This window comes from Schistocerca cancellata, chromosome 5 (genome assembly GCF_023864275.1).
Source record: "Schistocerca cancellata isolate TAMUIC-IGC-003103 chromosome 5, iqSchCanc2.1, whole genome shotgun sequence".
In the NCBI taxonomy this organism is placed as follows: domain Eukaryota; kingdom Metazoa; phylum Arthropoda; class Insecta; order Orthoptera; family Acrididae; genus Schistocerca; species Schistocerca cancellata.
The window spans coordinates 591205572-591233474 of record NC_064630.1 but is presented as its reverse complement, the minus strand read 5'-3'; the positions used below and the strand labels follow the sequence as shown (position 1 = coordinate 591233474).

Here is a 27903-nt window from a genome sequence, read left to right as displayed (position 1 = left end):
TTCTCATGATTGCTTTCTGAATTGTACATTTAGAGAAAGATTTTGAGAAAAATTCATCTACTTTAACTGCTGCTGCTACTATCTTGAGGATGATAATTTATCACAACTTGGGAACTGACTACAGTTCTTAATTTAATTCATCTGCAGAAGCTTGATTAGATTTTGTCTTTCCTATGCTGAAGCCGCACAGTTGTTCTACGTTGCGGACTAGCTCTGTTCAGTTGAATGGGCATGCATACTTCAAACAGCTCAGCTTGAATATTGTATGTGCAACATTACTTATTCTTTATGTAGCATAGTTCCTTAGTCATTGCTGAAGAGGTAGTTCTCTTATTTCGACTGTTCATTGAGGTGCACATTCGTCATACAATGCACTAAGGTTGCAATCAAATTTCTGAACTTTGCCATCTAATATCAACTCATTACTTAAGTTTTACCGTGTGATGTCTAAACAGTTCTTTTGCAAGGGTTCACAGTTGACTTTCTCTCTCTTGCAGTTTATACATGGAGTAAATTAGGAATATCACATCATGGACAAAAGTCTGACTGGTGCAAATTACTTATTGCCCTCTTCAAGTGTGGCATTTGATGGTTTGGGTACAGAAGCATAATACTTATTCTATGTTTGTGGCTCTCAACTAATTACATGCTCATAGTTCGATACAAAGGTGAATGGGGCTAACTGGAAAGATGAGGCCTTGTCTTGATTGGGTGGATTGTAGATTATCCTATTGAAATTTCTGACTGTTACATTTATTTAGTGAAACAAGAATTATGCTCCTCTTACACAATTTGCATCCAGATGTACTTAATATCTTTGGTTTTAAATTGGAATGAACAGGAGCACCCAAATCAACTCTCACGTAGAGTAATATGATCAGCCTTTAGAAGTGTTTGACAGAGTCAATTGGAGCAGCAAACAATACGCTTTAGAAACAAGATATGGTTAACTCTATACTTTTTCTTTCCCCTAATGGCTACCAATTTCAGTGCACAGTACCATCCTCAGGCCATCCCCTGGCATGCAGTTGTCACACTTGCTTCCCATGCTTCCCAAGTAAGTGTGTCAAATGCAACAATATTGTAACCAGTGGAAAACTGCTCCTATTTGACCACAAAAAAATATGAATGTGTTCCTGTTTATTTAAAAGACTGACTGAGAAGTGGGGTACCAGCTGCCTTATTCTACCTTCCTCAGTATCTTCAAAACTTCCCCAAAAATTTTAGCATGCAAACATATTCACGCTTTTTTTTAACATGCAGCTCATCTCGTATTCCTGTAAGCTCCCCAACTGCAATTCCCTCGCACCCACTACTCCATTGCTGTTAGTCACTCATACCCATCTACTACCAGTGGTCCTTTTTCTCTCACTCATTCAGCCCAACTCATTGTCATTATCTCATTGTGTCTCTCTGTGTCATTGCCTCCTTTGTCACAGCCCAGATCCCTTTGTTCTGACCTGCTACTACTGTCTCCTCTCAATGTCATTGTCACCATTTTGCTCTCTCTTACGCATACTGTCTCATTCATTCTTCTCGCTACTGCTGTCTCTTCTCATTATCACTAACACTCTCTTGTTGTCATTGTCATACTGTCTGCCTCTCATTATCACTGGCTCCCACCCACTTCCACTGTTTCCTTCTCCTTATTCCTCTCCCACATGCATTGTATCCTTCACTCTTTTCCTAGCACTGTTCTACACTGTGAACTATGTTCCACTGCCACTATGCCCCTCTTTTTCTCTCGCATTGCCATTGTCTCCTTCGCTCTTTCTATAACGCAACCACTGTCTATCTTCCACCTGTTTCTTTGCCTCTGCCTTCTCCTCTCTCTCAGCATAAAGTACAAAAAATTGGGGGGAAATTTTTAAAAGTGCTAAGGAAGATAGAATGAGGCAACTGGTACCTCACCTTTCAGTCAGAGACTTTTAAATAAACAGGAACATAGTCACATTTTTTGTGCTCCCATAGAGCATTTTTTCATTGCTTCCTTTCTCTTCCTACTGCAGCAGAGATGTAACTCTTATGAAAAGAAATGTATTGATCAGTAAAATTTAGATAGTTCACTTACTTGAAATAGAAGTATGTGCTTCAGTACTGCAACATGGGTTTCCCAGATAATAGTGAGGATACTTCAGAGCATATTTCTCCATGCTCAATCATTTTATGAACTACATTTTCATCTTGCACCAGATTTTATGTGCATATTTTACCTGTACGCGTGGGGTAATGTTGAACCTCTGTATCTCAGTAATGGATAAGAATATGAAGAAAATTTTCAAGGTTGTTTGAGACTGAGATCATTATTTGTCGTTAAGATTTGGCCTCTTACTGAATTTTACATGTAGACGTGGGGCAACTTTGAACATCTGTATCTAGGAAATGGCTAAAGATATTGAGAAAAGTTTCAAGGTTTTTCGAGATCGGGATGTTAGGAATATATTGTAAAAATATCAACAATTTGGTGGCTATAGCTGTCTTAGAATCCTTGGCTGGGTTTAGATATATTGGTGATGGCAAAAATATAGTAAAAAATCTCATTTTGGGTGAGGGTTTCTGATGAACTGCCCATGAAGTCGCATCAAGCCCACCATAGACCATGATGATGATGATGGTGTCCCATACTCCGAGGAGCATAGGGGACGATGCGAGAGACCCGCACCAACGTACTAGGCGAGGTCCTAGTGAAGGTGGTTTGCTATTGCCTTCCTCCGACCATAATGGGGATGAATGATGATGATGCAGATGACACAACAACACCCAGTCATCTCGAGGCAGGGAAAATCCCTGACCCCGCCGGGAATCGAACCTGGGACCCCGTACGCTGGAAGCGAGAACGCTACCGCAAGACCTCGAGCTGATGAGATCCAAAAAGAACCAACAAATTTGCAACATTTGTCTAAGCAGCAGGAAGTGTATAATATTCACATTTTGATGCTGTACTGTGGGATAGTGAAACTAAGACAATCCTTCTGCTGGGTATACAAATGGTCCGTAGCCCAAGGCCTATCAAAAACACTTGACCCTACCTTTTTATTGCCAGTAGAATCCAAGGTGTGAGCACTGTAAAATCCCATTTTTATGTGCGGTGTTTTGGAACATTAGGTGTGCATGCTGTCCCATGTAGTGTCTGAATTTGCTCCCTAAGTTGTCATCAATTTCTTTCCACCAGTATACCATCTGGATTAGGATGCTAACTAATTCACACACACACACACACACACACACACACACACACACACACACAGTGTACCAATGCTTCTGCCAAAGCCTTGAAATGAAACCTTGTGGCACAAACAACAGTACTGGGATTGTAACCAGTGTCATACCTGCTTCAGATGTCAGAGGATTCTACCTTCCAAAAGTGGACCAAGTGGCATATGTTTGGAATTACAGTCTAAAATTGACAAAATGGTAGAGGTGTTGCATCTTTGCCAGCCACCTATTTATGGGAAAGCATTAAGAAGAAAATAAATATTGTATGCACAACAGAAGCAGAATGCAATAAAATAAAAAAAAGATAAAGTTGATGTAATTATCCAGTATTTTCTGTAACAGTTTTTCAAGCGTATGTTTATCACAGTTGCAGCCGTTCCCAGGACCTAGTTTTCATTTTCTTCTTTATATACAGCATTAAAGTCAATGCAAGAAATGCTTTATCTGCATTGGTAACCCTTCCTGCTAGTGTCAGAATACTTCACAACACACATGCACAGTGTGACGACTGCTTCAGAAGTGAAGTTAAAAAATTTTGGTTATGTGTCTGCACACTTGTTTGATAAGCCCATCGATCGAAAACGGCAAATTGACAAACAAGTTTTATCATTGCCAAGGCCTCAACAGCACTGCCTTATCAGTCTTGTGACTGGTTCAATGCAGCCCACTACAATTTCCTCTTCTGTGCCAATCTTTTAATGACAGAACAACTCCTACATCAACATCCACAGCTATTTGTAGCGTATATGCTAATTTCTGTTTTTCCCTGCATTTTTTGCCCTCTCCAGCTCCCTCTAGTGCCACAAAGCTTATTCTCTGATGTTTTAGTGGATGTTCTATTATCCTGTTCCATCCTCTGTTAGTTTTTTTCCAAATATTCCTTTCATCACTGATTCTGCAGCTGGTCACCTTATTTCCCATCTTACCAGCCCACCTAATTTTCAGCCCTCTTTGGCAACATCATGACTCAAATGCTTGGATTCGCTTCCTTTCCAGCATTCTGTGTACACCCATTTTCAAGCTTTTAGTAATGATATCTTTCTACACTCAAAATAACTGTGTGGAGGATGACTTCGTACTCACCAGACAGTTTCAGTTGTCTTTGGATATGTGCACTGAACAACCCTTTTGCCCCACTATACATGTAAGTGAAAGGCCATTGCGGTAGCTTTTCAACAGTGGTGATGCAGTGGTTAACAAGTCAGGTGCCAGACTTCTATGAGGAGGGTATTCAAAAACTGGTACAATGTTATGACAAGTGCCTCAATATTGATGGAAATTATGTAGAAAAGTAGATTAAGGTACAGGCTTTCATGTAAAAATAAAATTATTGAGATATCTTAGCACGTCTTTTTTAAATTTCAAAACATTACTTACTTAAAAAACATGCCTCGTATATTTCTTTCTGTGTATTATGCAGACTGTTCATGTAGCACCTGAGTTCAAGGAAGCTGAAATCTTTGCTAAAGCCAGGCAAACCAAGGGACAAATCAGAAAGCTACCATCAGATTTGCCTCCTAAGCAATACCTATAAACTGTTGGAAACACATGGTTTAACTGGATTGAGCCGATACTGGGAGAACACCTACCAGTGGAGCAGGCTCGATTTCGCCATAACAGAAGCTGTGAAGATCAGGTACTCAGCTCAACTAGCCACATCAAAACAGTATCCCAAGAAGCACTCAAGATGCAAGATGATGGTTGTTTTTGTGGATCTCATCCCATACTGTGATGGTGTGTGGGAAGATGATCTACTATATAAATTGGGCTACACCATCCCAAGCCAAAAACTCTTATACCTCATCAATTATGTGCTACTTGACAGAACCTACCAAATAATAATAATAATGGGTGCCATTATAAGTAGCATCCGAAAAATAAACAACAGTGTCATTCAAGGATTGCTGCTTTACATATCAGACATGCCAGAAACAAGAGGATGTAAATTTGGTTATTTTGATGACCTGGCCATTGTTGTCCAAGCCAAGCAGATGGCTGGTGCTGACAGTGGCTTTTCCCAAGATCTTAAAGTTGGGAAATGCTACACTGACTGGAGACTGACTGTCAACACAAGCAAAATGGAAATAGTGTTTAAATCTGAATAATAGGGAAGCCTTAAAATCTTCCAAAGTATGCTTCAGCAATAAATTGCAAAATTAGTTACCTATGTTCCTTGGTGTCATACTGGATCACAACCTGCCTTTCAGGAAACACCCAGAAGCTATGGCAGCTAAAGTCAACACACACAACAATATCCTGCATAAATTGTGTGGCAACCAGTGGGGAGCATATGCTTTCACACTAAGAGGTTCTGCCTAGGATTTGTACACTCTGTCTCTGAATACTACTTCTCTGTGTGGTTGCATAACAGCCATGTAAGGAAACTAAAACCCAAACTACGAAAAATGGTGCATATCAGTGGATGCATCAAAAGTACACCGCTTCAATGATTACCCGTACAGAGCAATATTGTTCCACCTCCACTGTACAGAAAAGGCTTCTTGGTCTGTCAGTTAAACAGGATTCACAGTGAGCCAGAATTGTCAGTGCATTAGGACATTCCTCATTTATCACTGAGGTCCAGGAAACCCCTTATAATATTATCAGAGCATCTACCAGTCACAGACTTCAGCATAGAGGCACAGTGGCAGACTGACTGGAGCACCGACAACTTGGTGATTCATTAACCCATTTCTGATTCCGCATACAGATCGACTGGGTGTGAAAATCCTTACCGGCAGTGGAAAGCTCTCAACATGATTCAAACATCACACGGAGTCTGCCAGGACTTCTGTACAAATGCGGAAAATTTTCAAGCCCTCAGCATGACTGTGATGCTCTGTGTCAGACAATTTGGTGATATTGCAAGTGACAACAACATCAGAATGTACCTAGAACCAAAAACAGATCTGTACAAACTGAAGGATGCTGCAGTTTCCTGGATGGGTGACTTAAACCTTGATATGTAATGTTATGCTTGCTGCCCATGATCCTTAATCCAGTCAACTTTATTAGTGTAAAGTTAGTGTTCCTTTCATTATTCTTTTTATTACTTATCTTATTTTTAGTGTTCTCTTTATAGCTGATTTTTATGTTTGTTTAACTACTCATCTCAGTTTAAATTTTATTGTTGCTTGTGTTTGCTCCTCTCACAGCCTATTTTTACTTACAATTTCACAGTCCGCTGCATAACACATTGTGCTGTTCATTTTACTATGTATTTTATGTCTATTTTATAACTAATGTACATAAAATTGGATGTACTTGTTGTGTTAGCTCCTCAGATAAAATAATTTAAATGTTCAAAGTGCCATATGTGCCTAAGTCTTTATTCCAAATGATAAATAAATAAATATATAAATAGCAAATAATTAACCACTGTGAAGGAACACTCCATAAAGGCTATTTCAAGGTCATCACGTGCACAATGTTGCAAATGTCTATACTTTCATACCGTATGTCTGGTACACAATGTAGCACAATTTCATTGTCATCACTGAACAATGAAATATATTGAAGCATTATGAAACTACCACCCTAACACAGGGTTGTAGTCCTCATACATGGGCCCACTAGTTCTATTCCCTCTGATCTCTGTGTTGCCGTCTGTCCGCAGGTGATGTCACTTTGGCATCACCACCGGTCCTTCCTGCATGGGAACAAGCTCCAGGGAATTAAGCCTCTCCCATCGTCTTGGACGACCTCCTGTTGCCCCTCTAATTGCAAGGAGATCATTTTAGCTAGGTTGCATATTGGGCACTGTCTTTTTAGCGATCACCATTTCTTAAGAGGTGCTCTCTCTCCACCATGTGCCCATTGACCTCAATCTCTGGCAGTGACAGACATCTGAGTTATCGGCCTTTTAGCGAATGACGTGTGGGCTGTCAATCACGTTTTATTTTTTAGCCATCATAACGGTAGGGTGAAGAACATTTAATCTTCAGTTAAGGACATCCCAGTTCAGTTGGGCTTAACATGTAGTCATTTTTAACTCCTTTTTTTCCCTTATTGTTAGACAGTTCTGACGTGGGCACATGTCATCCTAGTTTTTGTGCTCTAAAATAAAACAAAACCATCCTAATACTGCCAGTTTACAAATTTATAGATATTTGTCATTGTTCCATCTAAACTGTAGTTTGTGTTTACATATACAATGTGACATTTTTAGTTAAATAGCTGGTCAAAAGTTTCCAAATGTGACAAGTAGATTTTCATGCCGACATACATTCTCTCACCAGTGGTATCATCCTGTCCTTTCCACGGTGTATATGGTCTCTTGTGTATCAGTTTCATGTAGTTTTCTTCATTTAGAGCAGTCTTTCATAGTCTGTGTCACCAAACCACCTTCACTTATCACCTTCACTCTATGACAAAAAAAGTAAATAGTTTAATATTACTACAAAAATAAAGTTAATATTCCTTCATAGTGCCAAGGAAATTATTCACTGTGACTTTAAAGTCATGATTTTAGAGTGGTAAGATAACACATATGGCTGAAATAAAATTCTTGTTTTCTGCTTGTAGCAAAATGTGTTTTGTTCACTTGGTCTTTTGTATGCACAGAGTACTTTTTGAATAATGAATGTTTTGTTTGTTTTACAGCATTGACAAGGTTCCAAAAGTCACATCCCCAGTACTAGTGATACACGGTACAGAAGACGAAGTCATAGACTTTTCACATGGCCTTGCTATTTACGAAAGATGTCCGCGAGCAGTTGAACCTTTATGGGTTGATGTATGTATTCTCAGTACTGCTGGTTTTATGTAGTCTATCATATATTTATCTGAAAGTGTTACACAAAGAATTATTAATTACCCTCAAAATTCTTTCCCTACACCACATTAAGTGCATGTGCATGTACAGGCCATCAAAATTTTGAAAGAGTTGCAAAGTGATTCCTGAATGTTTTAACAAAATAAAGAAATGTTCATTGGTATTTAAATGGTGTGTGTGTGTGTGTGTGTGTGTGTGTGTGTGTGTCACACATTTACCTGTAAAGTATTCAGCTATAATTTTGACTTGAAATTGTAATTGTTTATAATTTATTTAATTCTTTATGAATATGTATTTGAGTGACCTTTTTAGCTAGAAATATTGTTACATTTACCATGAAGTCTTTGAAGATTAAAATTCATGTTTTATATATTAAGACAGTAATTCAATTTATTTAGAAAGATTTGGTATTAAGATATTGACTTAGTACCAAAAATGTTTCTAGACACTGTGCATTATAGTAAATCAAATGGCAATTCTGCATTTTAGCTTCTATCAAGAAACAATGGAGGAGGAGTACTGACAAATTGAAATTTGTTTTGCATTTAGTTTTTCAGACACTTCAAGATGCTTGGCTATACCATACCTTCCAATTCTTTCCCAGTTCTTGCAATGCCATATAGTTTAAACTACTCCTTACATGCTTATTTCTTCAATATTATAATTCCTTTAATGTCTGAGAAATATGTACAGGTAGGCAGTGAAGAAAAGTTTCTAGTATTGTATTTTTTCTAGAAGGGTGCATCACAGAACCTACCTCCGTCCCCCACGGGGGCTCACCACTCTTTGACGGGTTCTTGCTTGGCTACCACAGGGTCCCAGCCTTTGCAGCATTATCTCCCTTCCATGCTACATGTCTATCCTCTTGCTGTTCTTTTTTCTTGGGGAACATGTCTTGGCTGTTCATAGAAATGTAGTCTGCATTTTCGGTAGTCAGTATCTCCACTGTTCCTTTTTTCTTACTTTGTTCACCTTCTCCTGTCTTTCATCTGCTTTGGCGTTTGAGGTTCCTCTTCTTCTTCCTCCCTGTGCACTCCTGAAGGCCAGCCCTTACATCTGACATTAAACAGATGACTGAGTAAAGCATAGTTCCCAGCTCTGGGTCAACAGGTAGGGTTTGCACCTACCCCCTGGTAAGGGCCAGGCCTAGGGAGGGGTGATTGCCTGAGCTGCTACCTTCCCAAATTGCCAGATGGTTCCTCTGTCAGGTGTTCAGGAGGTGTGACCTGAGGAGTGAACAATCACCTACGGTGGGTGTGCCCCCTTCTGAAGGGGGTCCCAGGTGAAAGGAGCACACCATTGGAGACTCTGGTGAACATGAGGGTTTTCTCTCATTGAGCCAATCATCTTCACAGTCAGTGGCTACAAAATGTAAACGGAATGAGGCTAACAATTCGAAGACCCTCCCAGCTGCACCACGGTTCCTCGTGGTTTCACGTACTGAAGATGGTCAGTTCTTCGCTACGGTAAATCCGTTTATTATTCAGAAAGATGTCGATGTAATTGCTGGCTCTGTGAAATCCTGTTCTCCTTTACGCACTGGCACTTTGCTTTTGAAGACTACTTCTGATTCTCAAGCACAACAGCTGCTTGCAGCTTCGCTTCTCCATTGTTATCCGCTTCGTGTCGAAGCCCATGCTGAATTGTTTCCGTGGTGTAATTTACAGTAGGCTGGAAGAGTGGTTTGTCCATCAAAGATCAAAGCAGATTATGAAGTTATTACAGTTGGAGCGTATGTTCTGAACCTGATGTGCTGTTACCAGTGTTGTTATTATGACTATACTCTAGAGTCCTGTTGACATCAACTGCAATGGCGGCCATGCTGCCACCTCCTAAAATTGTCCCATGTATCTCATTGAGCGGGCTGTCCAGGAGATCTGGGTGAAAGTGCCTTACCCAGTCGCTCCCAAGTTGTTGGCTAGCTGGAAACCGTGCGTTCTATCATCTGGCACCTACAGTACTGTTTTTGCTACATCTCACTCCATGAAGGATATGGCCATGCAAGCATGAGTCCTCAAATTTAGCACCATGGTTGGGAAATTGCCCAGTGTCATGACAGTGTCCCCATCTCCTCCTCCACCTGTGCAACAAACCACCAAACTCTCGCCTCACGAGGCGAAGTCACCAGCTACACAACCGGCAGGCGGAAAGGACTACTGTGAAGACTTCCGATGTCCCTCCAGTCGACCAATACCTGAGTCTTCTTCTGCTAACTGGAAATGCTTGAAGAAGTCAAACAAAGGCAAAAAGTCTTCTGCTTCACTGACTCGAAGATACTGTGTCGTCAGTGCACACCACCAACTGTTTTTTTGCCCCAGACTCCACAGGCTGACAGCAGAACAATGCTGACACTTCAGTAGACCTCATGGAACTAGATCTTCCTGCCTCTGTGCCCTGTAGCAGAAAGTCTTCGAAGGCTGGCACTAGGCAGCTGCCAAGGTGACCTCCTTCACTTTTTCGTTGTCATGACTCTCTTCTAATGGAATGTTTGTGGCCTTAAATCCAACAAAGGGGATTTACGGCTGCTCTTAGAATCACAGCGTCCACTTGTTCTCTACCTTCAGTAAACAAAATTGCATCCTCATGACTGCTTTGAGCTCTCGCATTTCTTCCCGCTTTGTGTTGACCTTCCCCGAGGTTGACATTCTGTCTCAGGGGAGTCATGCTGCTCATACGGGGTGACATTCATTGCCAACTCATCTCCCTGACTACCCACCTTCAAACTCTTGCAGTTCAGCTTTCCCCTTTGTATCGTTTACATTCCTCTGTCATACACTGTCACCAGAGCAGACTTCCCCAGCTTGTTGGGCAGCTACCTCACTCCTTTTGACTGCTCTGTGACTGTAATGTGCACCATCCCCTTAAGGTTCTCCCCTTTCCGAGAGGCGCCCTCTTGGCTGACCACCTTAATCAACTTAACGTCGTCTGCCTTAACGCAGGTGCACCCACATTCCTTTCAGACTCCACGCACACATATTCCCATTTGGAACCATCCATCAGCACTGCCCAGCTGGCCAATCATCTTGATTGGTACATTCTCTCTGACACATACCCGAGCGACCATTTCCCGTGTGCTATCCGTTTGCTGACTCCTACCCCACCTCTGTGGACACTCATATGGCAGCTTACTAAGGCCTACTGCAGGTTTTATTCCTCCCTGGCGACCTTCGACGAACACCATTTCCCAGAATATCTTACAGGGTCGTGCAGGGTAGCTGCGTGGTCTGAGGTGTCCTGTCAGGGTTCACGCGGCCAAAAAAAAAAAAACTTACAAACATTATCCTTACCACCGCAGAATGTTCTGTTCCTCACATTACCTCTTTACTTAACTGTGTACTGGTCCCTTGGTGGACTAAGGCATACCGTGCCACATTTCAGTTCGCTCTCAGAAACATGTTCTCCGTGTTTTTAACTGTCGTTCTACAGTGGGAAACTGCAGTCATTATAAACAGTTGGTGCACAGTGCGATACCCTTCTCTTCCCCGAATCATGAGTGCTACAATGCCACCTTTACTATGAGGGAGCTAGATCATGCTCTCAGTTCATCCCAATCCTCCACACCAGGGTCACACGGCATCCACATTCAGATATTGTTGCACCTTTCTCTGGGCAGACACTTTCTGCTTAATACGTACAACTGCATTTGGGTAGAGGGCACGTTTCCAGACACTAGTGTGAAGCTATTGTTATTTCCATACCTAAGCCTGGTAAGGACAAATACCTTCCTTCTAGCTATTGCCCCATTTCTCTGGAATGCTGTTTGCAAGGTAATGGAATGTACGATTAATGCTCAGCTTGTATGGTAGCTAGAGTCTTGCAATTTACTAACCACTGCATGTTGTGGATTTCGAGCACGGCATTCTGCAGTTGACCATCTCGTTACTTTGTCCACCCGTGTCATGAATGGTTTTCTGTGGAAATCCCACACTGTGGCCATGTTTTTCAATTTCGAGAAAGCCTACGACACCTACTGGAGGACTGGTACCCCTCATGTATTCCCTATACGTTGGGCTTCATGGCTGCCTGCCCTGTTTCCTTCAAGAATTTTTATAAGACAGAGTTTTCAAGGTACTTGTGGGCTCTGCCTTGTCGTACACATTTATCCAAGAAAATGGTGTACCTCAGGGTTCTGTCTTGAGTGTCGTCCTCTTTGCTATCACCATTAACCCTATAACGGCCTGTCTCCTGCTGGGCATTTCCAGCTCCCTTTTCGTTGATGATTTTGCCATATGTTGCATTTCTCATGTCTCATGTCTCATTGAGCAGCATCTTCAGTGATGTTGCGATCATCTTTACTTACGGAGCATCGACAATAGCTTTTGTTTTTCCATTGATAAAAACATTTGTATGAATTTCTTGTGGCGCAGTTAGTTTCTCCCACCATCTTTACATCTCGGGCCTGTTGCTCTTCTGTTCATTGAAACAAAAAAATTCCTGGGGCTCATGCTCGATAGGAAACACTCTTGGTCCTCCCATGTGTCTTACTTGGCAGCTCGCTGTATGCAGTCCCTCAGTGACCTATGTGTCCTCAATGGTACTTCCTGGGGTGAAGATCGAACCACCCTCCTGTGATTGAATTGGTCCGTTGTCTGGTTGAAATTAGACTATGGGTGTCTGGTTTATGCATCCGAACGTCTGTGCCCTAAGGGACTCAGCATTGTTTTGCTGGGTACGGGCTTGGTGACCCCAGTATTCCTGAGTTGGGGACTGGTAAGTGCCGCCAATCCCCTGTCACCATAAGCTCTCAGCATGCTTCAGCGACCACTGCGTGGCGGTGGAACGTTGTGTGTCTCAGGGAACGGGGATCTTGGCTAGACTGCCCGGATCGTGAGGATGGGATAAACCACTATAAAAATCCCTCAGTCTCGAGGTGTGCTGCACGCTGAGGGGATGCATGGCTGTTGTGGTGGAACAGTTGTTAGCGGGCAACCTCTGGGGAACCTGCCGCACCTCAGTTGTATATGGCTTACTCCGGCACGTGTGCTCTGCCTGAGTGGACCCTTATTTCCCTAGCTGCTCGTCGGACAAAGATGGGACCCTCGAAATCATCATCTTCTCCTCCCAGCGGGAAGGGTGTACTTCCTGGGAGTATTCACACCCATTCATCCAAAAGAATGAGAGAGGCTAGTTCCCCTGATACTAAGAATACTTTGGACTGCAAGAATGGGGCTCATGGAGTCATGAATAATAAAATGTTTCTGGTGATAAAGAGGAAGGAGGGGACATTTGAAAAAGTGTCCTCCTTTTATATCCATATGGATTTGGAAGTCCTTGCAGGAACATTAAAATCTATAAAACAATTGCGTAATTGTTCGTTGTTGGTCGAAACTAACTGACAAAGCAGGCAGACCTTAAGAATTCGCAGAAACTGAGTGACTATATCATTGTTGAGATGCACACCTCTCTCAACTCCAATAAGGAGATATCGTGGACATGTAGATAGCAGAACTGGAGCAAGAATGGGCGTCCCAGGGAATAGTCGATATGGAGCAACAGACGCGCAAGAATTGCGGAGTAACTGAAAAGGCTACCACTTTCATTGTCACATTCAATTCTCCGACACCGCCTGAACATCTTATGGCAGGGTTCATTCGACTTAAAGTTCAACCTAACATTCCAAACCCTGTGTGGCGCTAGAAATTCCATCATTTTGGCCATACGGCCATGAGTTGTGGAGATGAAGCAATCTGCTGGAACTGTGGAAAAGCCGCTCATGATGCTGGGACTGACTGCCCGTCTCCGTTGATCTGCGTGAACTGCTCAGGGAACCACCCAGTCTGGAGCCGAGACTGCCCTGTTTTTGCTGAAGGAAGCAAAATACAGGAGATAAGTGACCAAGCAGATCCTCTATGACGAAGACAAAAAAAGAGTATAAGGCGATGAAACCCTGTCTTTACCACCTCGTATTCTTCCATGGTGCAGAAACCTGTTCCCAAGGCGGATGCTTCGATACACAATGCCTAGTGTGCATAAGCACCTGTACTTGCACGTATACATGACAAGGGAAAAAGAGTAAGAACAGAGCAATCCAGGCAGCTCTACCAAGAAAGACCAACAACAGTTCCACAGCGAGCATCCAGAAGGTGCAAGATAAGCAGAGTGCCTCTCAACACCCCCTTTCCCCCGCATCATCGAAGGGACAGGGCGCAGGGAAAGGTTCATGACGTTTGGGTCAAAAGTTGTGCCGAGCACTGTCAGATGTCATTCTTTCCCATCTGACTGATGAGGAGGCTATCATGGAGTTAGATGCCTTGGTTCGAGGCATCCCTTCCACTCCCCCTTGCTCTTAAAGTGCTTCACCTCTCCTGTGCAAAGATAGGGGTAAATTAAAACCGCACCAATGACATGGCGTCCATACTACAGTGGAACTTCAATGGGTTCAGGACTCATGTGGAGGAACTGAAACTCCTCGCACAGGCACGTCCCTTGTGCTTTTGTTTACAAGAAATGCCTTTAAAAAATATAGATGTCCCTGTGCTACAGGGATATATGGTATACCACAAGGATGACCTATCGTGGGGAAAGGACCAAGGGAGGTGTCACAAAGTTTGTCACTAATGGGCACCACTCCTCTGCTCTCCCCTTGGCTACTGACGTGCAAGCACTTGCAGTTCACATTTGTGTGTGTTGCAGGATCACTGTTTGCTCAGTCTGTTTACCTCCGAAAGATGCACTAGACTCTGAGGGTCTCATGGATCTTATTGTGCAACATCACCAAGAGGCTTAGCCACAGTTCTTTGGGAGTGGACAGGGCACCTCTCCTTCGGTTTTATCAGGTTTTTGTGCGTTGGCGGCTGGACTATGGTTGCGCGGTGTATGGGTCAGCAAAGCTCTCTTACTTTCGGTTCATTGACACTGTCCGTCATGAGAGGATTCAGTTGGCCATGGGTGCTTATCAGACCAGTTCCATACCAAGCATCTGTGCTGAGGTGGGGAACCACCAATTACCAACAGACACCAGCTCTTCATGGTATGACAGGCACATAAGTTCCTTGCAACTCCATCTTCACCCACACACCATACTGTTGCTCGTCCACCTGTGGAACGCCTTCTTTCCAACCGTCTACAAGCTGCGATGCCATTTGGGATCTGCGTGCAGCGTGTGCTAGAGTTGCTAGGTGTGGAGTCCATACATCCCCAAATCCAGGGTGACTGGAGAGACCCAGAGTGATTTTAGATTTGGTGTGGTATAAGAGATATAGCACTCCTGCTTGAGATTTTAATGTGATGTTCTCTGATTTTTTTATGTGAGTACTGCGAACATGTAGTTGTTTTTACTGATGGGTCTAACTAGGATGACTTTGTTGGTTGCTCTGTCATTTTCCTGGATCGTGTCCTGAAGGTCAAACTGCCTCCGGAATTTACCATCTTCGGCGCACAATTATATGTGATCTTGTGAGCACTGGAGCAGATGAGACATTCTTCTGGTGTTAGATTTTTCGTCTGCTCATTCTCTGAGCACCCTTTACTCTCGCCAACGTTTGTACCCAGCAGATACAGTAACCCAGAATATCCAGGATGCCCTCCTCCAGCTACGACGACTGGGGAAGGAAGTGTCCTTCTGCTGGGTACCTGGGCACATTGGAATTGCAGGGAATGGAAGGGCAGATCGAGCAGCCAAGGAGGCGTGTCGTGATCCTCTGGTATTTCGGTGTGCTGTCCCTCTGCATGCTATCACCTTGCTGTTAAGGTACACAATCATGTGTCGATGGGAAGACGAGTGGCTGCAGTGACCGATAACAAGCTCTGTGTCATCAAGCTCACAACTCTGCTATGGAGAACTTCCTTCCAGCCACGTCAGCGGAACGAGGTCATTCTTATTCGTCTTCGCATAGGCCACAGCCCTATGACACAGGTTTTCTTACTCCAACAAGAGGACCCTCCATTGTGTGGTGTTTGTGACGTGCAGACCAGTGTGCCACATTTTATTAAACTGTATTTTATTTGCCAATCGGCGGACTGTGGCAGTTTTGCCAGCGGATTCTCTCTTCTAATTTATGTAAGATTAAACAATGTGGTTAGGGTTTTAAAGTTTCATGAGTTGTCCAACGTTTTTAACAAGATTTTAGGGGGATGTTCTTAGTGTGGCAAAGGGTGGCTGGCTCACCCTAGTTTTTTGTAAGTGGTCAGCCAGGCACATTTCCCGGCATTTTTCTTTTAGTTCACCTGTGTTTTGTTTTCTCTGTGTTTTACATTCTTAATTATCTCTCTTCCCTCCTAATGGGTTTTAGTGCATGTGAGAGAGTATGTGATACAGAGTGACTGTGTGGTAATTTAGTGTGCAAGCGTGTACAACACTTTTAGTCCATCTCCACAAACATTTGTTTTTGTAAGTGTAAAGACACACACACACACACACACACACACACACACACACACACACACACACACACTCACTCTCTCTCTCTCTCTCTCTCTCTCTCTCTCTCTCTCATATGTCTGTCCTTCTTATGCAGTCTCAATACTATCCACAATCGTATAATACTATCCACTGCTCAGTATTTACAGCAGAGCTTTATCGGGTCACGCAGTATATCCGGTGACACAGGCTTTCATTTGTGTCGTCTGCTCATACGCTCTCACTCTGTGTGCTGCACACCATCCATCCCATAGTGCAATGGGTCCATGGAAGCTGTCACTTGTTCACTCTTGATGGAGCCACTGTGATGTTTATGTGGGTTCCTGGTCACGATCTGACAGGAAATGAGGCCACTGACATTGCTGCCAAGGCTGCAGTCCTTGTACCTCAGCCTGCAGCATCACCACTGTTCCTCTCTTTATGGGAACAAGTTCCAGTTTATTAAGCCTCTCCCAGTGGCTTGGGTGACCTCCCTTTGGCACTCTTGCCATGAGGAGATCATTTGAACTTTGTTGCATATTGGGCATTGTCTCTTTAGCCATTGCCATTTGTTAAGTCATGCTCCTCCATCACTTTATGCACGCTACGCCCAACTTTGGGCTGTCTACCATTTCCTGATGGAATGTCCTTTTTTCAACCTCTTAAGTTCCCGTTTGTGTTTCCCATCTGAATTATTGGCTGTTTTAACCAGCAATGCGTGGGCTGTTGGCTGTGTTTTACTTTTTGTCCATCATAGAAACATGGCAAAGGACATTTAATTTTTAGTTCTGGACCTCCATTTCTCTATGGCGTATTTGATAGATCTTTCTTAAAGTTTCGGTTTTTAGCTGTCTTCTCTTCCGTCAACTGGGATTGACGTGTAGTTGTTTTCAACTCCTCTCTTGGTCTTCGTGTTCTACAGTTTTGACATGGGTGCTTATGCGCCCTAAAACGAAACAAACCTACTGCCCAGCATTTACTAGCCACTTTAACAACAGTATGCTAGTATTAAGTTATTTCTTGCCTCCTGATAGCTTTTATCTTGTAATCAAATTCATTGGATGGGAATTTCTTATGAAAAGTAAAGAGTGTAAAACCCTCATCATGATTCTCCACCCCCCCCCCCCCTTCTTTTAATAGACTCACTTAGAAACTTGTGCCATTATTGGTTGCCTACATTTTCGTAATGGAAGGAGAAATAAAATAAATAAAGTAAATGGCTTACATTAATTTTTATTCTTCACTTCCTGTTTTGCTCACTATCTAAGCCAGTCCCCCCCCCCCCCCCTCCCAGTATACAAGGCTTTTATAAATGATTCATTTGTCTTTTGAGTTCTATATTTTCTTAAGTATTGCATGTAAAAATGTGATTGATTGCACTAACAGAACTGTAAACTCATAGTGCTTGTGTTGGACCCAGCAGTTGGCATAAAGAGTGCAGTGCCTTGAGGAAATGGCAAAAAAGCAAGAAGATTCTTTGTTTGTTGGAATATGCGAGATACTTATCTGTTATTGCATTTTTCGGAGAGGTTAACAGCCACAAAGTGAGTTTGTGTGGTACTGAACATCCTCATTTGTGGCGCAGAAATGGGATTCACCAAAGGTTAATATTTTCTGCGCACTCTCACAGATGAATCTTTACATTCTTGCTGTTTCTTCCAAATACTTCGTGATTTCTGAGATTGTAGCTACAGTGGGACCTGAAAACACAGCTGCTCCCCCCCTCCCCCCCCCCCAAAAAAAGGCAGATTTAGCGTCCATATTGATGTGAGAATGTGACAGTATTACTTCATCTCTTGTTTCCAAACATGTCAGTTCACTGCTCTCATTGCCTGCATAGAACCAGCAGCCGACAAATGATTTTTTGTTCCCACGGTACCTTATGGTGAGTACGAACAACATTGCTGCACAAAACATGTAAGTATGTCGTTGACTCCTTCAACCCTTTCAAATTCTTGAAAATGTATTCTGTGCATGACCTCAGTTGCTACAGCCATCATCTGTAAATGTGACACAACCCCCCCCCCCCCCCCAAATTAATCTATTACATAACACAGAAATGTTGACCTCGGCAGCATTTGTTTTAATTGTGAATGTAAAATGTACTTTGTCTTGTGACCAGGTAAATATGGTATATAAACCAGAGTTTCTCTCTCTCTCTCTCTCTCTCTCTCTCTCTCTCTCTCTCTCTCTCTCTCTCACACACACACACACACTCACTCACTCACTGTTGGGTCCCACTCAAGCTGGGTTGTGAGTGATGCCTTGTGAAGGTAAGTAATGGCCTCCAGCCATTCTGTCTGGTGTATACTTATTTCTCTGACATTTCTGAATGTACTGTTTCGAAGCTTCCTGACATACAGCTGTTTGCTGGACTAAAACTCAAACCTGCAACCTTGCCTTTCCTGGGCAATGTAGCTGCTGGATAGGTCAGTCAGTAAGAGCACTGCCTACATAAAGCAAGGTTCTGAGTTCGCGTCCCAATCCGGACACTATTTAATCTGCTATAATGAATGGTCATAATAAAAAGAAGTAGTAGAAAATGTAGTTTGATTTTCAGAATCAGCTGTGAAACTTAAAATTATTTCATTGTGACATTTATTGATAATGACTGTATAACACAAAACTAAACCACTGTACCTGGCATCCTGTATTGTGAAATCAGCCAGCAAAGCCGTAGTCCATCATCCTATGTACTGCTGTTCCATGAGAGAAATATGCTGGTGGAAACACTCACAGTGCTCTACACTGAATGCACCAAAGGCCTCTGGGAACATGTCGAGGTTGAGTAAAGAAAGTGTGTCTTCAAGGTCAAGTTGCAGCATGAATGAGTTCATTCACAAGGTCCCTTGAATTTCAGCTCACCTGTTCCCAAAAACAGTATTGTCACACATTGAAAACAATGCCCACATGCACCTAACCAGTTAATATTTTTCCTACTCATGTGCATTAAGTTAATTTTTCTACGTTAAGAGCCAGCTGCCATTCATCACACCAACTAGAAATTTTGTGTAAGTCTTCTTGTATCAATCTACAGTCACTTATCTTCAACACCTTTCTGTCACCACCAACTAGTATTTCATGAGCTGGGTATTTATGCACAACTGACCATGAATTTTTTGAATGACTCTAGAACTGTCACAGAGGAGCTGGGTGGTCGGTAAAAACATCCCCTCCTGTGTTGTCAAATCCGTCTTTCCGATAAACATTCCAAGACTTGCTAAATATCTTAGAGCTTTTTACTAAGGATTTTAGCCAGCTCTGTCCCAAGAATAATTTGAGATTGTCCGTCTCCCCGCCCGAGCCAGCTCTCTGTCCGTCTCCCCGCCCGAGCCAGCTCTCTGTCCGTCTCCCCGCCCGAGCCAGCTCTCTGTCCGTCTCCCCGCCCGAGCCAGCTCTCTGTCCGTCTGCCCGCCCGAGCCAGCTCTCTGTCCGTCTGCCCGCCCGAGCCAGCTCTCTGTCCGTCTGCCCGCCCGAGCCAGCTCTCTGTCCGTCTGCCCGCCCGAGCCAGCTCTCTGTCCGTCTGCCCGCCCGAGCCAGCTCTCCGTCTGTCCGTCTGCCCGCCCGAGCCAGCTCTCCGTCTGTCCGTCTGCCCGCCCGAGCCAGCTCTCCGTCTGTCCGTCTGCCCGCCCGAGCCAGCTCTCCGTCTGTCCGTCTGCCCGCCCGAGCCAGCTCTCCGTCTGTCCGTCTGCCCGCCCGAGCCAGCTCTCCGTCTGTCCGTCTGCCCGCCCGAGCCAGCTCTCCGTCTGTCCGTCTGCCCGCCCGAGCCAGCTCTCCGTCTGTCCGTCTGCCCGCCCGAGCCAGCTCTCCGTCTGTCCGTCTGCCCGCCCGAGCCAGCTCTCCGTCTGTCCGTCTGCCCGCCCGAGCCAGCTCTCCGTCTGTCCGTCTGCCCGCCCGAGCCAGCTCTCTGTCTGTCCGTCTGCCCGCCCGAGCCAGCTCTCTGTCTGTCCGTCTGCCCGCCCGAGCCAGCTCTCTGTCTGTCCGTCTGCCCGCCCGAGCCAGCTCTCTGTCTGTCCGTCTGCCCGCCCGAGCCAGCTCTCTGTCTGTCCGTCTGCCCGCCCGAGCCAGCTCTCTGTCTGTCCGTCTGCCCGCCCGAGCCAGCTCTCTGTCTGTCCGTCTGCCCGCCCGAGCCAGCTCTCTGTCTGTCCGTCTGCCCGCCCGAGCCAGCTCTCTGTCTGTCCGTCTGCCCGCCCGAGCCAGCTCTCTGTCTGTCCGTCTGCCCGCCCGAGCCAGCTCTCTGTCTGTCCGTCTGCCCGCCCGAGCCAGCTCTCTGTCTGTCCGTCTGCCCGCCCGAGCCAGCTCTCTGTCTGTCCGTCTGCCCGCCCGAGCCAGCTCTCTGTCTGTCCGTCTGCCCGCCCGAGCCAGCTCTCTGTCTGTCCGTCTGCCCGCCCGAGCCAGCTCTCTGTCTGTCCGTCTGCCCGCCCGAGCCAGCTCTCTGTCTGTCCGTCTGCCCGCCCGAGCCAGCTCTCTGTCTGTCCGTCTGCCCGCCCGAGCCAGCTCTCTGTCTGTCCGTCTGCCCGCCCGAGCCAGCTCTCTGTCTGTCCGTCTGCCCGCCCGAGCCAGCTCTCTGTCTGTCCGTCTGCCCGCCCGAGCCAGCTCTCTGTCTGTCCGTCTGCCCGCCCGAGCCAGCTCTCTGTCTGTCCGTCTGCCCGCCCGAGCCAGCTCTCTGTCTGTCCGTCTGCCCGCCCGAGCCAGCTCTCTGTCTGTCCGTCTGCCCGCCCGAGCCAGCTCTCTGTCTGTCCGTCTGCCCGCCCGAGCCAGCTCTCTGTCTGTCCGTCTGCCCGCCCGAGCCAGCTCTCTGTCTGTCCGTCTGCCCGCCCGAGCCAGCTCTCTGTCTGTCCGTCTGCCCGCCCGAGCCAGCTCTCTGTCTGTCCGTCTGCCCGCCCGAGCCAGCTCTCTGTCTGTCCGTCTGCCCGCCCGAGCCAGCTCTCTGTCTGTCCGTCTGTCTGCCCGCCCGAGCCAGCTCTCTGTCTGTCCGTCTGTCTGCCCGCCCGAGCCAGCTCTCTGTCTGTCCGTCTGTCTGCCCGCCCGAGCCAGCTCTCTGTCTGTCCGTCCGTCTGCCCGCCCGAGCCAGCTCTCTGTCTGTCCGTCCGTCTGCCCGCCCGAGCCAGCTCTCTGTCTGTCCGTCCGTCTGCCCGCCCGAGCCAGCTCTCTGTCTGTCCGTCCGTCTGCCCGCCCGAGCCAGCTCTCTGTCTGTCCGTCCGTCTGCCCGCCCGAGCCAGCTCTCTGTCTGTCCGTCCGTCTGCCCGCCCGAGCCAGCTCTCTGTCCGTCCGTCCGTCTGCCCGCCCGAGCCAGCTCTCTGTCCGTCCATCCGTCTGCCCGCCCGAGCCAGCTCTCTGTCCGTCCATCCGTCTGCCCGCCCGAGCCAGCTCTCTGTCCATCCGTCTGCCCGCCCGAGCCAGCTCTCTGTCCATCCGTCTGCCCGCCCGAGCCAGCTCTCTGTCCATCCGTCTGCCCGCCCGAGCCAGCTCTCTGTCCGTCTGCTTATCTCTTTTAGGTCCCTCTCTGTGTCCATGTCCTCTTCCCCTCCTCTCTGTCCATCATGTCCTTGCCCTCTATCTGTGTCCATGTCTTTATTCCTACTCTCTATGTCTGCACGCTGCCCCCCCCCCCCCCTTCCGTCCCTCCTCTTCACACCATCGCCCCCACCCCAATAGGAGGCTGCTGGTTTTCACTCCACAGTACTTCTTTCCATAAAGTAAGTAGTGTATAACAAGTTCGGTCAAAATCAATCCAAGGGTTTTAGAATGAGTTTTTTACTGAAGGCTTCACCAGAGTACGCACAAGTCACACACATTTCAGTTAATTTTAAAAAATTTTACACTCATTTCACCTGTATCTGTAGCTAATGTAACTTGCAGTTTTGTTTTCATGCAGCTCAGTCTTTGACATCGAAGCTCTTTAATTATGTGTCATACAGTGGTATAATTTTGCAGGTACAGCCAGTGGTATATGTAGATACTGTCTGTAAAATGCATTGTGAATAGAGCTAGTAGTAAAGAAATAATAAATTGAAATGTCATGCATAATGCGGCAAGTTTTTGTGCATCACAGTGTGTACAACGTCATACTTCCTGAACTATGTCACATACTATGATATATTTTTGCAGCGACATTTGTGGTGTAGGTGAATGCTGTCCACAAAATGTGTCGTGAGTCAAGTTAGTAGTAAAGAAGCAATAAATTAAATTATCAAGCAAGATGTGGCAGTTTTTCATGAATCTCAGTGTGTATGGTGTCACATCTCCTGAACTATGAGTCATAGGGTGATATAATTTTGTAGGTACATTCAGTAATATAGGTGAACACTGTCTGCGAAATGTCATGTATGCTGTTAGTAGTAAAGTCATAATAAATTAGAATGTCATGCATGATGCGGCAGTTTCTCATGGATCTCCAGGTTTACGTCATATCACCTGAACTATGTGTCATACAATGATGCAATTTTGTAGGTACATTTAATGGTATATGTTGTATTTGTTGTAATTTGAATTAGTGGCAGAGAAATAATAATTTTAAATATCACGCATGATGCAGCAGTTTCACGTTATTAAAAGTGAAAATGTAGTAAGTGATCAACTTTTTCCCTTTGATCATTTTATGGTGGTTGTCACTGAGAAAAAGTTTCGTAAAGGCTTGAAATTACATGTAAAGTTCGTTGGAAGTCGCTATGTGCTCTCATTATCAAATACTGGGTGAATGAAATTTGCAAATTCAAGCATTGTACGCCACACTACTTTTCACTCCCACCCCTGCCTCTTTTATAGGTATATGGTTCTTATCCTCAAAGTGTTTCCTTCCACACAGCTAGTGATGTGTGCATAAAATTTGAAATCAGTTAGGTGGTTTAGGAGGAGATATGGAACATACATATGTACATACATCCTTATGAATATAATAGAGGGAAACATTCCACGTGGGAAAAATATATTTAAAAAGAAAGATGATGAGACTTACCAAACAAAAGCGCTGGCAGGTCGATAGACACACAAACAAACACATACATACATACAAAATTCTAGCTTTCGCAACCAACGGTTGCCTCGTCAGGAAAGAGGGAAGGAGAAGGAAAGACCCCTTTTGTCTTTGCGAAAGCTAGAATTTTGTATGTATGTTTGTGTTTGTTTGTGTGTCTATCGACCTGCCAGCGCTTTTGTTTGGTTAAGTCTCATCATCTTTCTTTTTAAATATACATACATCCTTACTTACATATGGAAAATCCAGAATGGAATGTAGCAATACAATGAAAAGGATAGTCACTACTCACCATATAGCGGAGACGCTGAGTCGCAGAGAGGCACAACAAAAAGACTATCACACAATAAGCTTTCGGCCAACAAGGCCTTTGTCAAATTTAGACAATATACACACATGCGTGCAAACTGTACTAGTTGTTACCTATCTCGTTTCTTCACAACTGAACAATTTGATATCTTACGCGGTATATTGTGGTAGGACCACACTCTCACCACGTGTCTTTGAATGAGAATAATACGAATAGTTCCAGCACAATTCCAGTAAGACTTATTTATTAGTAGCTGCTGAAAGATTACACACTGCAGATCTCGTTTGTCTAGGGGTTTTTGAAGTTTTGTCTGCAAAATAATTACCCCAACAAGCATGGCCTGGGTTTTCTTCTTGTTTGAAATAAGCACTACCGGATCCGAAATACTTTCAGTTAAAAATTATATTTATTCGTACTTTTTGTTTAGTAACTACAACATTTTCACTATGAACATTGATACGCTAAATGCATTATACTGTACTGGTCACATAAACATGTCCATCTCCCTCCAATCCCAACAAAGAAGTGGTGGGCAAGCCAAAATGTGCCCGGAAGTTGCAGACATTCCTGCATTCCAGATTCTTTGGTCTACTGACCTTAATAAACTCCAAAGATACATATAAATAAATACATATAAATATACAACATTTAACATTTCAAACGAATCCATTATTTATCATAAAAGAAAATATTCATAATTAAATAAATTAAACACACTTTCTGGCAACATAATGAAGTTACCTTAGCTCTTTACTGTGGGCATTGTATTTTTCGCATGATATAAACTTTATCTCCGACAGTTAATTACATTACAAAACGCACCTCAAACACGCAATGTTTGTGTCTTAATTTTGACAAAGTCCTTGTTGGCCAAAAGCTAATTGTGTGACAATCTTTTTGTTGCTTCTTTCTGTGACTCGGCATCTCCACTATATGGTGAGTAGCAACTATCCTTTTCATTATATTGTTTAATAAATACATACATACATACATTCATTTTCATAATATGTATCGGTTTCCTTACACACGTCTCATTCAAGGTATTTAAGTAATTTGGAAATTTGTTGTGATGCTACAAATAAATTGGAAATACTGTTTTTTCTTTCTTTAAGTGTATTCGATATATAGTTCTTGTGAATACGTTATTATGAGAAGGATAGTTGCTACTCACCATACAGTAGAGATGCTGAGTGGCAGATAGGCACAACAAAAAGCTGCCAGAAAATAAACTTTTGCCCAACATCGCCATAGTCGGAGATAAAAAAACAACACACACACACACACACACACACACACACACACACACACACACACACACATGAGACTGTAATCTTGTTGGCCTAAACCTCATTTTCTGACTGTGTCTTTGTAGTGCCTATCTGTGAGTCAGTATCTCTGCTATATGAGGAGTAGCAAGTATCCTTTTCATAATATTGCTACGTTCCATCCTGGATTTTCCATTGTGAATGCATCGGTTTTTTGTGTGGATGAAGCATATCTCTTTAAAGGATTAGTACTGCATGAAAATCAAGATTCCTACTGATCTCTCTGCTGTTGCCTTGTAACAAGTGATCAGTTGATCTTTATTACTTAGATTGTACAACTACTTAATGCAAAACAATACATGATAAACAAACTATGAACCTTGCTGCAATGGATGATCGACTGATGAGACCTTGTAACATTAATCAGCATGGCTTTGCTATATTGGTACTACGAATGACTGAAACCAACAAGAATGTACAACAGCTATGTTTCTGGAGGACATATAGCTCTGCTGGATTCAGATCTCTGTGCTGGGACTACTCGGGAAGATGTCATCAATAAAAACATAACTGGTGTGCTACAGGTCAGAGTGTCTTTTGTTTATCCCTTGATCAGGTATACTGTTCAACAGTTAAAAAGAAAAATGTGTAGGTTGAAGTTACAGGGAGTTAGTAAAGTGTGGTGGCAGGTAGAACTGGACTTCTGGTTTGGTGAGTACTGAAATAGCGATAATGCAGGAGTGGTGTAATAATGAAGAGGAAAATAGAAATGCAGCTAAGCTGCAATGAACACTGTAGTGAATGCATTATTGTAGCTCGTAGCCAACAAATATAAAGCTACAACCACCCTTAGAAGTAAAGTTTGAGCCTAATACCTGTGCAGATGAAGAAGAGAGTGAAAGAATGTGTAATGAAAGAAAAGAAATTATTCAGTTAGTTAAGGGAGATGAGGGACAGGAAATTTATACAAGAAGGAGAATGAGAAGCAATAGTTGTGGAACATCGACTCGATGAAAAGAATTAAAGGGCCACCTGTTAGAATTTTCCACGGAATACAATATAACCATTGTTAACACTTCGGTGTAAGAGTCATGAAGGAAGGTTGTATACAAGAAAGATTTGGAGACACCGGAAGGTTTCAGATTGATTGTATAGTGATAAAGTTGAGGTGTAGGAGCCAGATTTTAAACTGCAAAACATTTCGAGAGCCGATGTTGCCTGCAGATTAAAATCGAAGTAATTGCTGAAAGATAAAATTAAGCAAATTGAGCATTTAAAAAGGAGCAAACAAATATTCACTGAAACATCACAAAGGAATACAATAGAAGATGACTGATTAACTTTGCAAGACGAAAAAGTGAAGGCAGCAGAGGATCAAATATGCAGAAAGATAAGGGCCAGTAGAAATCCTTGGGTAATACAAGGGATATTGAATTCAATTGATGAAAGCAGAAGATATAAAAATACTGCAAAAGAGTATACAGCTGCCTTAAAAATGAGTCACAGGAAGTGCAAAATGGTTAAGAAGGAATAACTAGAGGATAAATCCAAAAGGGTTGATAGGTGTGTGGATATTACTGATCCATCAAGTCATGGTTGGAAAATAGTGACATGCATTATATACAGAAGAAAGGACAAACTGGTTGAATCAAAGTTCAAGGAATGTCAGTTTACGATTCTGAAGAAGGTAGAAAAACGGAGCAATATTGACACTGTGGTTTATCCTAAAATAGACTGAAGAAAGGCAAACGTAGATTTATAGGATTTGGAATATTGACTGAGATACATTCAAAATTTTTAAGGGAGCAAAAAGTTATCTACAACTTGTGCAGAAACTATAGATGACAGTTGTAAGAGCCTAATGGCATCAGGGAGTAGTTGAGAAAGGAGTGAGACAAGGTTTTAGCCTTTCCCTGACATTGTTCAGTCTGTATATTGAACAAATAGTAAATGAAGTGTTGTAGAAATGGGTCACTTGAATGCTGACTTCGTGTGATACACATACTTTGTATATGGTGCTCTTAATAGCTCAGTGATTATTTGTAGATTCCTTATGCGTGGGAACCAGTGGTAAATTCCTTTGAAGCATTTTTTATATGTTAATTGAGTCTTTTTAATTTACGTGTTTGACTTCTAGATAGAAGCCTGTTGAGGAACATATAACTCATCTGGAAAACCTAATCTAAATGTTTTTGATACTCTGTGTTGGGTTCTTTGTTAACTCACAGCTGTGTTCCAACCAAGCAGCTGCTCTAATATTGCTGAAAGGCTACCCTTTGTCAACCTGGCCAAGTGTTTTATTGTGGTATATACGTTTTTTTTTTTTATATATTACAAATGTTTTTGAGGCTTTTGGGCATCGAGTTAAATAGTGTGATTAAAAATTTGTAGAATTTGACAAAGAAGCTGCTAGTCATCTTCGGGTAACAACAAACTGTTGCTAGAAGACAGACATCACTTTGTCACTTGTAGCTAAAGGAGCATGTGCTTATAACAAGCTACGGTCTTCATTTCCACTACCCTGATAATGGCACAAACTCCAGACAAGCTATGATATTAGGCTATTTGGAGGCTGTGAGTGGTGGCTTCTTAAGTCTATTTTTGTGTCATTCTCTGTTGTGGACAAAATTGTAGTACCACCACCACTGTATCATATAGCTGACTGAAGACTTTGTGTGGTTTGAACAGTCACGTCAATACCACAATCCCAGAAGCAAGCTGTGGCGAGTATCTTTGTTTTTCAAGTCCATTGTGTGTTTCATATCCGAACAGCATTGAGCAATTATTAATTTTACCACACACCTAAACCATGTCTGCTAACAGTATGATGCTTCATTTGGCAAGAGAAGATCCCTAACTACAACACTAACTTTGTGATAGCTACCTAGAACTGCAGAAACCAACATTGAGGCTTTGTCATGTAATCTTAAACAATTCTATTGCTTGTTGTGGCAGGCACAGGAAGCAACTGTGCCAAGCCTTCTTTAACTGTCATAGATCTCCTCTGACCATATAACTGTAGTA

The 27903-nt window shown here is 43.6% G+C and overlaps 1 protein-coding gene across 1 annotated transcript in view; it reads left to right on the top strand.

Annotated features, from left to right (window-relative positions):
• LOC126188948 (alpha/beta hydrolase domain-containing protein 17B) overlaps positions 1-27903 on the top strand; it is a 180572-nt gene that overhangs the window by 126596 nt on the left and 26073 nt on the right. The window contains exon 3 of the mRNA XM_049930694.1: positions 7819-7951. Coding sequence (XP_049786651.1) covers positions 7819-7951 — 133 coding nt within the window. The remainder of the gene's footprint in view (positions 1-7818; positions 7952-27903) is intronic.